This window comes from Pieris napi, chromosome 3 (genome assembly GCF_905475465.1).
Source record: "Pieris napi chromosome 3, ilPieNapi1.2, whole genome shotgun sequence".
Lineage (NCBI taxonomy): Eukaryota > Metazoa > Arthropoda > Insecta > Lepidoptera > Pieridae > Pieris > Pieris napi.
In genome coordinates this window covers 5009044-5022077 of record NC_062236.1, presented here as the reverse complement: position 1 = coordinate 5022077, position 13034 = coordinate 5009044, and the positions used below count along the sequence as shown (strand labels likewise).

General features: G+C 32.7%; 2 protein-coding genes and 1 long non-coding RNA gene across 5 annotated transcripts in view; 2 read left to right on the top strand and 1 right to left on the bottom strand.

Annotated features, from left to right (window-relative positions):
* Window positions 1–84: 84 nt before the first annotated feature.
* LOC125063279 (venom allergen 5-like) lies at window positions 85–3777 on the bottom strand. Its single transcript, XM_047669648.1, has 6 exons — window positions 3598–3777; window positions 3370–3485; window positions 3214–3295; window positions 2158–2339; window positions 1637–1734; window positions 85–239 (listed from the first exon to the last, which is right to left on the bottom strand). The coding sequence occupies exons 1-6, from the start codon at window positions 3647–3649 to the stop codon at window positions 128–130; spliced, it is 642 nt and encodes a 213-aa protein (XP_047525604.1). The 5' UTR covers window positions 3650–3777; the 3' UTR covers window positions 85–127.
* Window positions 3778–5755: 1978 nt separating this feature from the next.
* The window catches only part of LOC125063275, a 22738-nt gene continuing 15459 nt past the window's right edge, over window positions 5756–13034 (top strand). Inside the window, exons 1-4 of one of the 3 annotated variants that reach the window (XM_047669638.1) lie at window positions 5756–5947; window positions 8295–8532; window positions 9734–9817; window positions 9885–11504. In XM_047669638.1, the coding sequence (XP_047525594.1) occupies window positions 8295–8532; window positions 9734–9817; window positions 9885–11080 (1518 nt within the window). In that variant the 5' untranslated portion in view covers window positions 5756–5947 and the 3' untranslated portion in view covers window positions 11081–11504. Of the gene's footprint in view, window positions 5948–8294; window positions 8537–9733; window positions 11505–13034 lie in introns of those variants that run through there. The other 2 variants (XM_047669640.1, XM_047669639.1) reach the window with 2 other exon arrangements.
* On the top strand, window positions 12114–12762 carry LOC125063286. The gene is made up of 2 exons (XR_007119493.1): window positions 12114–12159; window positions 12498–12762. It is a non-coding gene; the product is annotated as an uncharacterized LOC125063286 (long non-coding RNA).

The window sequence follows — 13034 nt, the reverse complement described above, 5'->3', positions numbered from 1 at the left end:
TCCTCCTTTACTTATACAATTTTATTTTACACTATAAATCTTAACGCAGAATTATATCGCATACGGAATAATTAAAAAAATATAGAATTAGGAATAAATATAATTGAAACCAATAGCATACATTAAATTAAAATAGATTGCTACACTTGTACCCGTAGAATCTACTGCAATCGTTGGCACATACGAGCTGGCCACTCGGCCTTCCGGCGGGATAGGGGGTCCAACCCATGTTATTTCCACTGTAAACAAAACAATTACAAACAGGTGTATTTAATTTATGCTAAGTGAGAAAATTAGATTGTAAAAACTACCTTATATTAGTGACAAAACTAATTTGCTATTTTTAGAAATTTTTGATTAACGAAAATAAATGTAGACTAAACCAGAAACAAAAAATTAAATAAAACCTCTTCAGCCGATATAAACGTAAATTTAAGACATTAAAAAACTCGTTATTCGGCGATCGCAAAAGACTGCAACGTCAATTTATACTCCAGTCAGTCAAGACAATTAATTCATTATAATTCCAAAAGTTTTCAAATTTTGATGTAAGGTCGGGAGTGGTATTAAAACAAACTATAAAATTTTGCAACCTGCTCTGCGGTCCGGAACATTGTTAAAAATAAGTTTTGGTCGTGAAAAAAATTCCAAAAGTTCTGCAAACTTGGGGAAGTTTTCGATATAATATTTCATATCAAGTATAAAATTTGCAACCAACCTAAGTGTACGGAACATTTTTTGTTATTAAAAATTAAAGTTTTTCTTTATTAAACTGAAGGAAAACGTTCCAAAAGTTCTGCAAATTTGACAGATATATCGAAAATAAAATTAATTTAATTGCAATTTTAACAATGTTCCGGACTGCGGACAAGGTTGCAAAATGAGATTTATTGTCGTCCCAATGTACCATTCACTTGACCGAAGTTTGAAAACTTTTGGAATTATTATCAAATTTTCGATTTCGAATGTCTATAATGACTGGTCTATTAACAGAATACCATAGTTGCCATATTAACGCGGTCAAGTTAACTTCTGCAAAATTTTGTTGGATGCAAAGATCCATATCCTCTTGTTTTTTATCTGTCTTATGAAGTTATGAAATGCCGCGTCAGTCAAAGAGAAGTCAAAAATATTAACTTGTAAATAATATCGATTTCACACACATGTTAATTACACTCCCGAAAATCATTTGAACGCGCGAGTATATTCTAGTTATTTAAAATATAATATAAAATCTGTACTGTCTACGCTTTAAATATACAGCATATAAATATAAGATCGTAGTTATAAATGTAATACAAAAATTAGCTCCGTGGCTTAGTGTTTAATGCACATGACATATCAACCGGAGTTGTTGGGTCATTATGAACTCACAACTCAACATAATGTATTCATTGGTTTTGGCGAGTCCAACACAATTATATAAAGCTTTATTAACGGATTCAATCGCGAATTAACTATCTTAGTTACTCAGCTGTCAGTTCAGTCACCACTTTATCGCCAAACGCTATATTCGGGGCGTCGAATTAGGTTAAATTCGTGTTTATATCATATCATTTAGTTTTTAGTATTTTTAGTTTTTATCGTATCATTTAAATCAGTTTAAAAGGGTTTAAACATTTTTTTGGCTACTTACGTCGGTCCATAGTTGCATACAACGGTGTAAGAAACCCATCCATTTCTATATGCTTTAGAGACCCCACAGCCTAAATAAATTGAGTCGGACCATGCCACCTGAAATAAAAATAAAATTGAGTGCATTTTAGTGCATAAATAAAAATAAAATTAATTATGCACTAACATACAATTCAATCTCGTACGCGATGTGGTTATTACTTATTATTACTAACCGACTTAAAAAGTTGAGATTATGAGTTTGATCTGTAGGTATTGAAATTGAATAAAAAATTCAAAATTTCGTATTAGTGTATATACTTTGTATTGTTTGTTCACTTTTATGAAACTTAGTCATATTGATAATTTTAACTTTATCTAACAGGATCAAGTTTCATTAAAAGAAGAGATTTATGTATTTCGAGGGTGCCATGTATAGGTAAATATTGGAGACAGTTATTGGGTATAATTTTTCATATTAATTATCACTATAGCACCAAAACCATTCCAAAAGGAAGAAATGATTATCCAATCTTCACTCACCTGTGTGTAATGACCAATCTTCTTAGCAAAAGGGTGAAATTGCCAAGATTGCAAAGGTCCATAGTTGAAGTCTTTGTGTTCACTGAACCAGGAATCCACTGCACTTCTCGGTTCAAATTTGTATGACTGATCCGTGGTTTCTGGCGAGAATATATTTTCACCGGTAGTAAAGCGATATGAACCTAGAACATTAAATTATACCTATGGTGAGAAATTGTCGAAGGTTTAAATCAACAGTCTTTATTTAAATGTGTTACTTAATACATAATGAAAAAAACATATTTTAGATATATTGCTTTGGTATAGACGTAACATCTTCAATATTAATTCATTTTAAAAATCCTATTAAAATCTCTGTGGGCAACAAATACTGCATATTTATCTATCTCTCTTCATACGCATATCTAAGGAATTTATACAAACATATAAGTTTCGTTATTCCTAAACAAAACTTATATGTTACGTAAGACAAAGTCTTGACTGTATCTTAGATCCAAAAATCGCCTTCTTTCCAGGCTAACGTTTATAAAGAAAAGTTATCAAGGAAACAGATACAGTAGTCCAATGTATTAATATATTAGGTATTTAAATACATTAGTCTGTGAAATTAAATGCATTGCTCTAACATTACATCAGTATATATCTTAATACAATTTAAAAGAACATCTTGGGAACTATCCCAAAATTAAAAACGGGAAAAATACGCTTATTAAAGCGGCGCATTTGGCTTGATTGCAATTTACTATTATGTATTAAGTACATGAAAAACTACCGTCTCATTATTTTATTTTAGGTCTTTTGCCTTCAGATTTATGTATATGCTTCGTGATCATTTGTTTTTTATAATTAAAAAATAGGTAACCAGCCTTCTGTGCCAGACATACACCGTCGACTTTTTTGGGTCTAAGGCATGCCTGTTTCCTATCGATGTTTTCTTTTACCGGGGTTTGAACCTACGATGTGAGGCATGAAAGTCACATGTTGAAACCACTATGCCTACACACAGTTATTATATTATCCAAAAGCTATGTAGGCCTTGCACATAAAATAACTCACCGACAGTTCTATCCGGGTTATGGGTATATTGATTATTGGAGGCCCATTCATCTGCTTTTGCTGCCAACTCCTCGTCCCAAATCTAGAAAAAATATTGACTGTTACATATTTATTTTCACTGTTATTATGATTACGTTTACTTAAGATAAAACTTACAATATACTTCATTTCCGATGCCGCCGGTTGATTAGGTATTTCACCCTTCGCCAATTTCAACCTCCAATAATTATGTCTATCCACGAATTCGCGAATATGTCTACATGACAGCTCAGCTAAAACAGAACAAGTGTTTAGAATTCAAAATTTGAATATCGCCCAAAAAACATCATTTTAGTACATTCCATATGGACAGTACTATTTTTTTATTCAAAGTTTGATACTAACACTTCGACGCTGCGTAGGAAAACAAACTTAAGAAAAGCACAAACCGATACATTTTTAACGACTAATGTTCTGCCGCTAATGCAACAAGACTGAGGTTTGTTGACTGAGGTCTCACTTAACATTACTTATATATATAGTTTCTAAACGCTGATAGTAATGTAGGTACAACGAGGAACAGTCGAAACAGCTTACGTAAAAGTGACTAAAACTGTTTTTGGGAAAATTTAATTCATTTAAGGTAACGTATTTCCCATAATTTTTCCTTCCTTTTCAATTGTATTATTTTACGTATTTAGTGAAAATTGTACCTACCAAAATCGGGTTGGTAATTCTTGAATTAATCTGGTTCATACAGACAGATAGATACGAGTGAGGAACTTCATTTTATTTCATGTAAAGTAAATAACCTTTATGATATAGTTTCTTAGAGTAAATTACTGTAGTAAGTAACAATATTGAAACTTTCCTTTTTGCACGGGGCCCGTTGAAAATAATCTACCTTTATATCAGACGAGGATAAATAATGCCAATACATTGTGTTTTACGCGAGTGCCACACATCTAAACAAACCTTAATCACCCGTTAGATATCACAGCAAAACAATTATGAGCATTATAAAGATGCCAAATACTTAGAGCGACATGTGCGAGAAATAATTTGGTTAATGACAAATAGTTCAGTCTTACAAATATACCAGTTATATTTCAAAGTGTGTCTATCAAAAGTGTGAAACGTATTTGTAACCGACTTGAAGAAGAATGCTATCAGTTCGACGAGAATATTTTAGATACTGCCTCAATTAAAAAACCCCCTTTTTGAAACCGAATAAAATAAATTTACTAATCACTCAAGTACTTTTTTTTGGACACCCCTGATATCTTGACCAGAGTAAACATTTCTGTTCCTAAAAAGCTGCAACGATTTGCAAAGCCTCCATTCAGAATTAAGTTTGCAAAATCACATCTGGGTCAGAATGCTCCATTAAATAGATCTTTAAGGAGTTATAATTTAATTCATAGCGTTGAAATTGATGGTATTGGATCGCAATGGGGGGGTCGTGAATTCCCCCAAATAGATATGTTTTCAAACTCCCCATCAATTTTCAAAAAGTTAGCAGCTCAGCTGATTACTCATTAAGATTTTATCGGGGTTATTCAATTAATTCAATTAATTTTGTAATTTTGGTTTATCTTAACTTAATTTTTTCTGCTTTTATTGTACTTATAAAAATTTAGAATGTGGTATGCGCCTATAATTGGGGTAGCATTTTGGCTTGTGTTAGTGTTTGTGTTACATTACTTGTATTAGTGACTACTTTGTTGGTGCATAAAATAAATAAATACTCATCAAATTCCTGGACATGGGAAATTAAATTAAATTTATTATCCTTAGGTGGAGCGTTGTGAATCGTAACATGCTGACGACCTCTGGCACTCTTTGTAAAATTATTTTGCTAGCAGATAAGAACACTGAGATATGTCATTTGTTTACATTATTCAAAGAATATGACGGTGTTAGGTGTACTTTAAATTACATTCAGTATAGTTGTAAAATGGTTGAAAAGGCTGCAAATTTGGTAAATAATTATCTAAAAGATCAAAGTCACTCAGATAAAATTTAAATTATTTTATATACTTTATTAACTTAAAATTTGCACAAAGATTGGCTAATGTGTAAATGTGAAGAACATTACGCAGTAAATATTGAAACAATTATAAAAGTACATTGTTATATGTTTAAAAAGATTTTGTAAAATAAAAAAATATAAATTTATGGAAGAAGCGTCCACAAAATCATGGAAGTGTTTGTATAAATATATTGAAAAACATTTAATATTAAGGTGTGATGATGTATGTAAAAGTGTAAATCGATAAATATTTAATCATTTCATTAAATTGTAAAAAATGTATTAATTTTATTGCAACTTAATATATAAATATACTTATTAACAAATAAATACTTTGTTAATAAGAATATACAATAAGACTTTTTGTTTTTAATTATTGTATTTCAATATAAATGTTACCCATGTACCCTCCTTGTTTTATTTCTCTGCATGAAATTATTTCTTAAAATTCTCCTTAAAATTTTAAATTCTCGCGCCATACGATAGTACTATGAAGTTGTTGTTCTTCTTCGCTAGAAGTAATAGTGTTCTGTGATCCTTGTCAGTTTTCGTGCGTGAACAGACGTATCGCGAGTCGCGACGTAAACATTACGAATATTTTTTCCTATTAATTTTTTTGAGAGAAGGTCAAACAGTGAAAACAGTGTTTACTAAACTTTATCAAGCCATGTTGTGGTAATCAACTCAATTTTTGGACAGCAGACACAAAGGTGCCATCTAAACGTAAGCTATTTTAACAATTGGTGCTGTGTATAATTTAATTCGAACAAAAAAGGTTTTACTGTAATAAGAATTGCGCCGCATCCACGTTCGATAGGCTATTCAAAAAAAGAAATTATTTTTTTACAAGAAGATATGAAGTAAAATTAAAACAGTTTCGGAACGTACTTAGGCCCTTTCTCCACTGCTCCAGTCCGGCAAACGTTAATTACCGATCCGATTTAGAAACTCACAACAGTCCTTACGTACTTCTCCACTACTCCGGCATCCGGTTTTTAACGATCCGATAATTTGCTAGATCGGAACGCAGTGTTTTATCGATCCAAGTATCCAAGAGGTTATAAATGATTATTCACAGGTTTATTTATAGTTTCTTTAATTTGAAAGAATCTGGATAACCTGGACCAAATCAAATTATATTGCTATTTATTTATATTTTTATACCATAGTATTAGTGAACTATTTATTAAGTAGATTATCATATTTTAAGATAAAAAAGCGTAATAAATTTGCCAGGGAAATAAAATATTCAGAAATTAGAACGTTTTATTAATAAATATACAGTATATGGGTTTTAGTTAATATACGTGTTGCATGATAAATATACAAGTATCTAGGTAGATTTGTTGTTTTCATATATCTACAACAATTACTTGTTACAAGAACATAATTTATACTAAAGGACTCAGTAAAAATACTATTTTTTTCCTGGACTAGTTATGACGTATAGTATAAATAAAATAGACTTTTAAAAATTCTTTAATAATTATAAACAATAATGATTTACAGTTAATTGACATAAAACACAGTTACAGATAACATTACAATGTTGAAAACTAAAGTTACATTATAATACAGTATAAATACGTATATTATAATATTTATAATTAATTTTAATAAGTTGATTTTATCACAGAAATTATTAGCAAGTAGCTTTTTAGTGTAAAATATTTAGTTTTACAACACTGGAAAACAATTTTGGCACTCATGAATACTAATGTTTCCAGTTACTATTCTCCTAGATATAATAGTACATTCTTTTACTTGGACATACTTCCATATAGCTAAAAGTTGTTGGCGATAAAAGGCAGGACTCATTGTGAATCGTAAAGCCAAGAAATTTTACTTTTCCTCATCGATTATTGTCGGATAAAGTGGAGAAGCGCAATCCGGCCTTCCGATATTTTTCTCATGACTGATTCCCGGACCGGAGTAGTGGAGAAAGGGCCTTAGTGTACCAAATTTTTTTGTATGATAACCAAGTCTGGAAAAAAAAGGGCGGGGAGTGTTGAAATAGGCGGGCTCCTTTTTTTTGGCTAAGCTTTTGAAAATTTAATATAAAAGGATCAGTTGTAAAGTGTATATAAGTATATTAGTAGTTATTGTTGATTATTTATATTTTTAGTTTGTTTTCTTCGCCTGGTAAGTAATTTCATTGGATTATATGTAGATAGGACTTTTCTCTTGGCGTCCATGTTGGAGCCCGAAGACCCTGGAGGGACATCCCTTCGTTGTCTCATGTAGTCACAATCGATGCGTCGGGAACGGAAACGGAAGGTTGCATTATAGATACAGACTGTTCGGAAAGCACGAAATCCGTTAAAAGAAAGAGAATTTCAGTTAAAAACCAAATAATTGCCAAATTTCCCCTAATAATTTAAAAGACAATGTTATTCCTAAAGTGCTTGAGTCTGATGATAAAGGCACTGAAATCCAACTTAACGAGACTGCTCACTCTAATAATATTTCAAGTACCCTCGCGCTGCTAGGTCGCCTTATGTTGTGCATGTCCAAATTTTTTTACAAACGGATCAAACCGGATCTATTCACCCAGTACAATTTGAATTTTTCATTAAAAAAAGTATTGTAGACGGAAGCATCAAAAAACTTGGAAGGAACATGTTGTCCCTACAATTTGAAACATTTCAGGATGCCAACACATTTTTAACCACGAAACCAGTCTCTGGTGATTTAATGGAATTGCCGGAGCATTAATAGTAAAAAAGTGACCTAATTTTTTTATTGAATAATTACAAACCATTTGTCGTCTCTCTTCAAGAGTCCCGGATTCAATTTTAGAATTCCAGGACATAGACATAGAGAAGACATAACAGATGGGTATGGTGGAGTTGCACTAATTCTTAGAGGTGTGCCCTTTGTTCACATACCCATCAATAATCACAGTGATAAATTTTCCATTATTGCTGCTAGTGTAAATAATATTTGCATTGTAATTTTATGTATATACCTCACGATGAGTGTCACCGTAACGTCAAATAGCGGTGCTGTCATTTGCATGACGGCCGTCATAGCGGTGATAAATTCGATTAATTTAACGATTTATTTTCAGATGAGTAAACAGAAAGAGTTTAAGTTTCATGTGATTGAGTTATTGGAACCTCCATACAAGGATCCTGAAAAATATGTTTGCGTGCCGAATTCTTGGATAAGGTTACGTGAAACATCAGATGGTCCAACTCTTGTTAAATTTCCCGTTGAAGTACTATCAGAAGTAAAAAAACGTGTTAAGAAACAAGAATTCTCAGAAAACTGGACAGATTTTTTGGCTAACATAAAATACAGTACAAGTAAGTAAGTTGTAACGATTATCGTTTTACGTGTTCACTGTAAGGCCTCTTTTTTGGGTAGGGAGCAGATAGTATCTGATAAAATTTTGCAAACAGTTTAACCTCCGCTAACTTTGCAAAAAACTATTTGCTGCGATTGACTTTAAGGCTAAGTTCAGATGACCGCGCGGTACCGCGCGGAACTACGAACCGCGCGGTACAAGTTCAATATAAACGGTAATTATCGTCTACATTCACGCGCGGTACCGCGCGTCAACGCGCGGCGCGCTCCGACCCGCGCGCAAGATCTTGAACCGCGCGCTTCCGCGCGGCCGCGCGCGTCACAAGTTTTGCAAACCTGTATCGACCTGTTCAGTAGATCCGCGCGGCTTGAGACGGAACGACACATAGATCGATGCAAAATTAGTACCGAAGATATGGTATTAAGTATTTGGTGATATGCAATATCTTATAGCATCTTCACTGGATTTTAAATCATTTTCAATAGAATCGTATAAAAAATCAAAGGATGCAACTGACATCCGGAAATAGTTAAAAAATTATCTTCGTGTAACCTCAAGTCGGGATACAAAGTGACAAACAGGCTGGATGAAAGTCTGTCACTTAAAATTTGATGCACCCAGTATCGTCTTTGTCTTCTTCTACGACGTCTCAGTCTTCTATATAAAATCCATAAGCAAATTGCCTCCTCCACGTCCATTGTCAATCAATGTTGAAGCCACGCTGCCGCGCGTACATTTACCATCATGTGAATGCTCCAACCGCGCGGCGACGCGCGGTCATCTGAACTTAGCCTAAGTCTCTATTCTAATTCTGAACTGGTGATACTTCTCTGTCAATAATACCAGTCTAAAAGGGTAATTCGACGTGGCTTCGGTGCTTGAAATTATTAATCAACTTCCCGCTAAGAAAATTAAAAATTTTGAAAATCGAGAAGTTATTGTTTTTGCCCCGTTTTTCGAAAATCGACTTTTGAAAAATTTTGCTATGTTCCGACTGAACTTGGCGAGCTGAGTCAGAAAAAACATATTGTTCAAAAAACATATTGTTTATATATGCATGCATGTATATTTACATAATATATAGTTTTATTTTTAGAAGATTTTATAGTTTTTTTTTTGTACAATCCTAGTACTTATGTTTTTATTAATTCTGAAATTTACTTCCATTTCGGCTGCCAAATTGTCTTTTCTTTTTATAGAGTCCTATAAAGACGCAAGAAACTACATCAAGATACTGAATAAAATATGCGATCAAGAGCAGAGCAGCACGAAAATAGTCGAAGGTATATAGTATTCTGTTGACATTAAAAAGGATTTCTTTAATAATGATAATTAAAAATTGCATTCCAGATGTACCATCAACATCGGACAAGAAAGAACTCGAATCACAATCAAACTCAAAAACAAACAAAGTCCGTACAACTTCAACTCTAAACAGTGATGCAGAACCAGTGAGTAAAGAAATACCAAAGCAACTTGACTTGACTAATGCCGAAGGAAGAATAGGCCGAAAGGAAAGCAAAGTTGGAACTGCCGATGCTTCCCCCCAAGCCAGAAGATATTTAACAAGACAGTCACTCAGAATATCTTTATCAGGCAATAAAACCGTTAGTTTGCCAGATCAAGCCACAAAAGAGAGTCTTCCGAAAACTAGCCAATGTGTTGAAGAAAGCGATAAAACTAACAACAACCAAGAAAATAAACCATCAGAAAATAACCTTATGAAGAAATGGACAATTATATTGGCTCTACGATCAGTCTTTGGTGATAATTTCAAAGAAACATTGGAAGAACTTCATAGTAAGTATGAAAAAAACCAATTAATGTTAGAGAAAATGCATCTTGCGTTTGCGGAAAATTGTAAGATCATAAAACAGTTTATTGAGCTAACGAATGAAGTCTGTGCTGGTCCTGATATTGGTGATCTAGAGCCTGCAGTCAAAGAATTAGAAAATAATATGATGAAAGTAAATATAAATGAAAATAATTCAAATAAAGCAACCGGATCAAAAGTACAAAATGATGCTCGAAAAAAGGAAGAGAAAAAACACAATAGTGACGGTACAGAAGTTAAAAATAATAATCCACTAAATAAGATCCGTGGCCTAGCGCGCAAGTTTACTTTACCACCAGAGTACGATCCGAATGATTCAAGATGGACCCTAAAGCATCGGGAAAAGAAAAGTGGTGTCGATGAACTCCTACCACATTCACGGGTGTACATAGACGCCATTCAACTAAGCAACATTAAAATAACGTCGAGAGACAGCAAAATCCTTGCGCGATCGTTGTTACTGGAAATTTTTACCGAGAACGCATTAAGTATATGTTCTGTATTTGGAAAAAAACCCAATGCATTTGACTTGGAGGGAACAAGGGTAAGGCCCGGTCTAGATGAACATGCAAGAACAGTTTTATTGGATTATGTTAAAAAACATGCGGCTGAACAACATTGGGTTGAATTTGATTCGCAGCTGATTTTGAACACTATTCGTAACAAAATGCAAGAAATGAGAGGCAAACATCAAAAAATTATTGAAAAATAATTAGGCTGTAGGGAAATATTGCTGGCGTGATCATTTAATTAATGAGCTTATTGACGTATTAGTAGAATCTGGTGGTCTCGAATTTTCTCGAAATCGATTTTTTTTCTTCGACATTTAAAAAGTATTATCTTTTAAGACTCTACTATTAAATTTTTGCCATGATATTAAAGATACATATTTCAAGTTCTGCAGGTCAGTGCAAAAGCAGATACAAAAGTAAATAATACTTACTTCAAACTTAAAGCTCATTTATCACGAAACGACTTTTTTCTACACGTCACAAGACAGAATTGAAACTCATCAATTTTACAGGCTCTAGGCCACCGGATCTCTTTATTATTATTATCAAGTTTATATCATTAAATACATTACATTAATAGTTTTGTAAAATACTTGTTACTATACTACACAATGCGTACACACTATGTTCTTATTATTGTTATTAAAATATACGTATAATGATACAATAAGTTTAATTTTCCGTCTTTACTTTCCCATCTACCAATGAAAATTGCAGTTCAGCCAGATCGTGGATAAAAAGTTCCCTTTCTCTAGACGAAATAGCACGGTGCGTAATGCTGGGCAGAGGTACCTTTTACCCGCGATCTGGCCGCACTGGGGAATAGGATATATACAGACCAAATAATTACCAACTGAACTATTGATAATTTTCTGTCAAAAAATTGTAGAAACTTTTTCAATTATGCCTAATTTTAAGGTCCACTATGTAGAAGTTGAGTAGAGGGCAAAAAGTCCCATATTCTCGTAATAGTTAAACAGACTGATAGTGAACGAACATGAGTAAGCTGAGGCCAATACTGACATCTGCAAAACATAATTGATTACGTCATATGCTCTATTTATATCATTAGACATTCGTAAACTCGTCTTACAAAAATTTGCAATATACAAGGACCAATTTTGCTATGAATGTATTGAAGTATTTTTAGAAACGTATGGAACAATTGTGACCTTACTTAGTACTCAAAAAGTTACTATCGTAATGAAAATATAGCTCAGCCCAATACAAAACTCATGATCATGAGTTTTGTATTGGGCTGAGTGAATATTTGAAAAAGGTTTTAAATTGAAAAGTTTTTTCACATTATTTTTACAATATCCATTTGATATATTTTGATACAGTTAATTAAAGACACCTTCAAATTTTCGTTCCTATATTAAACATTTTGTATTGGAACAAAACAGTCAACATTTCGTTTAATCTATAGGTGAAAGGTCAAAAACAATACTGAGGCACTACATTCCCGCTTTTAGTTTTTCAGTAGAAAAAGACCAAATGATTTTGATCATAAAAAGTCAATTTCCACCAGACTTTCAATAATGACCTGAGAAATAGATGAATAACAATTAGTACTTTTATAGATAACTAAAAGGTACATTTTTTATTATTTTTCAGGATCAGCCAATAATCAAATAAATGTATTCTTTTGGATGTTGTAGTAACAAACTTGCAAGGGAATCAAATTAAATATGGCACCACTGCTAAGATCATCATTATCATCTAAAAGGAAAGAACCATTTTTTAAATCGGTTTGGCCTATAAGAAAAAAATCGATGAACAAAATGTCCCGATAAAAAGGTCCATATGTCTACTCGTTAAGTGTGATATTACATTACCTCAGACAAACATCGCAGATTTGTTTCTTCTGTGTATAATTGTAGTGTTCTCTAATTCTATTTTACAATATCAGGGTACTATTAATATATAATAATAGTTTTGTGCATATGCAATAAGTGCATACCGGAGAGGAGATAAGACTGAACTAGATGTAATAAGATATGAATGTATAACTTGCTAAAAATGCAGAATAAACTGTCACGGTATTTACATATATGTTTTTAGCTTACGTAAATTGAATATTAATGACTATCATAATTTCTTACGCTTTGAATTATAATAAGTTTTCAATTATGTATAAGACATGTGTAGAGT

Excerpts from the sequence above, each read along its gene's own strand:
- LOC125063279 (XM_047669648.1), bottom strand. The coding sequence starts at position 3,649 with ATGTATCGGTTTGTGCTTTTCTTAAGTTTGTTTTCCTACGCAGCGTCG. Across the intron at positions 1,735-2,157 it reads AGATTGGTCATTACACACAG|GTGGCATGGTCCGACTCAAT; the intron begins GTGAGTGAAGAT and ends TTTTTATTTCAG. Across the intron at positions 240-1,636 it reads GTATGCAACTATGGACCGAC|TGGAAATAACATGGGTTGGA; the intron begins GTAAGTAGCCAA and ends TTTTGTTTACAG.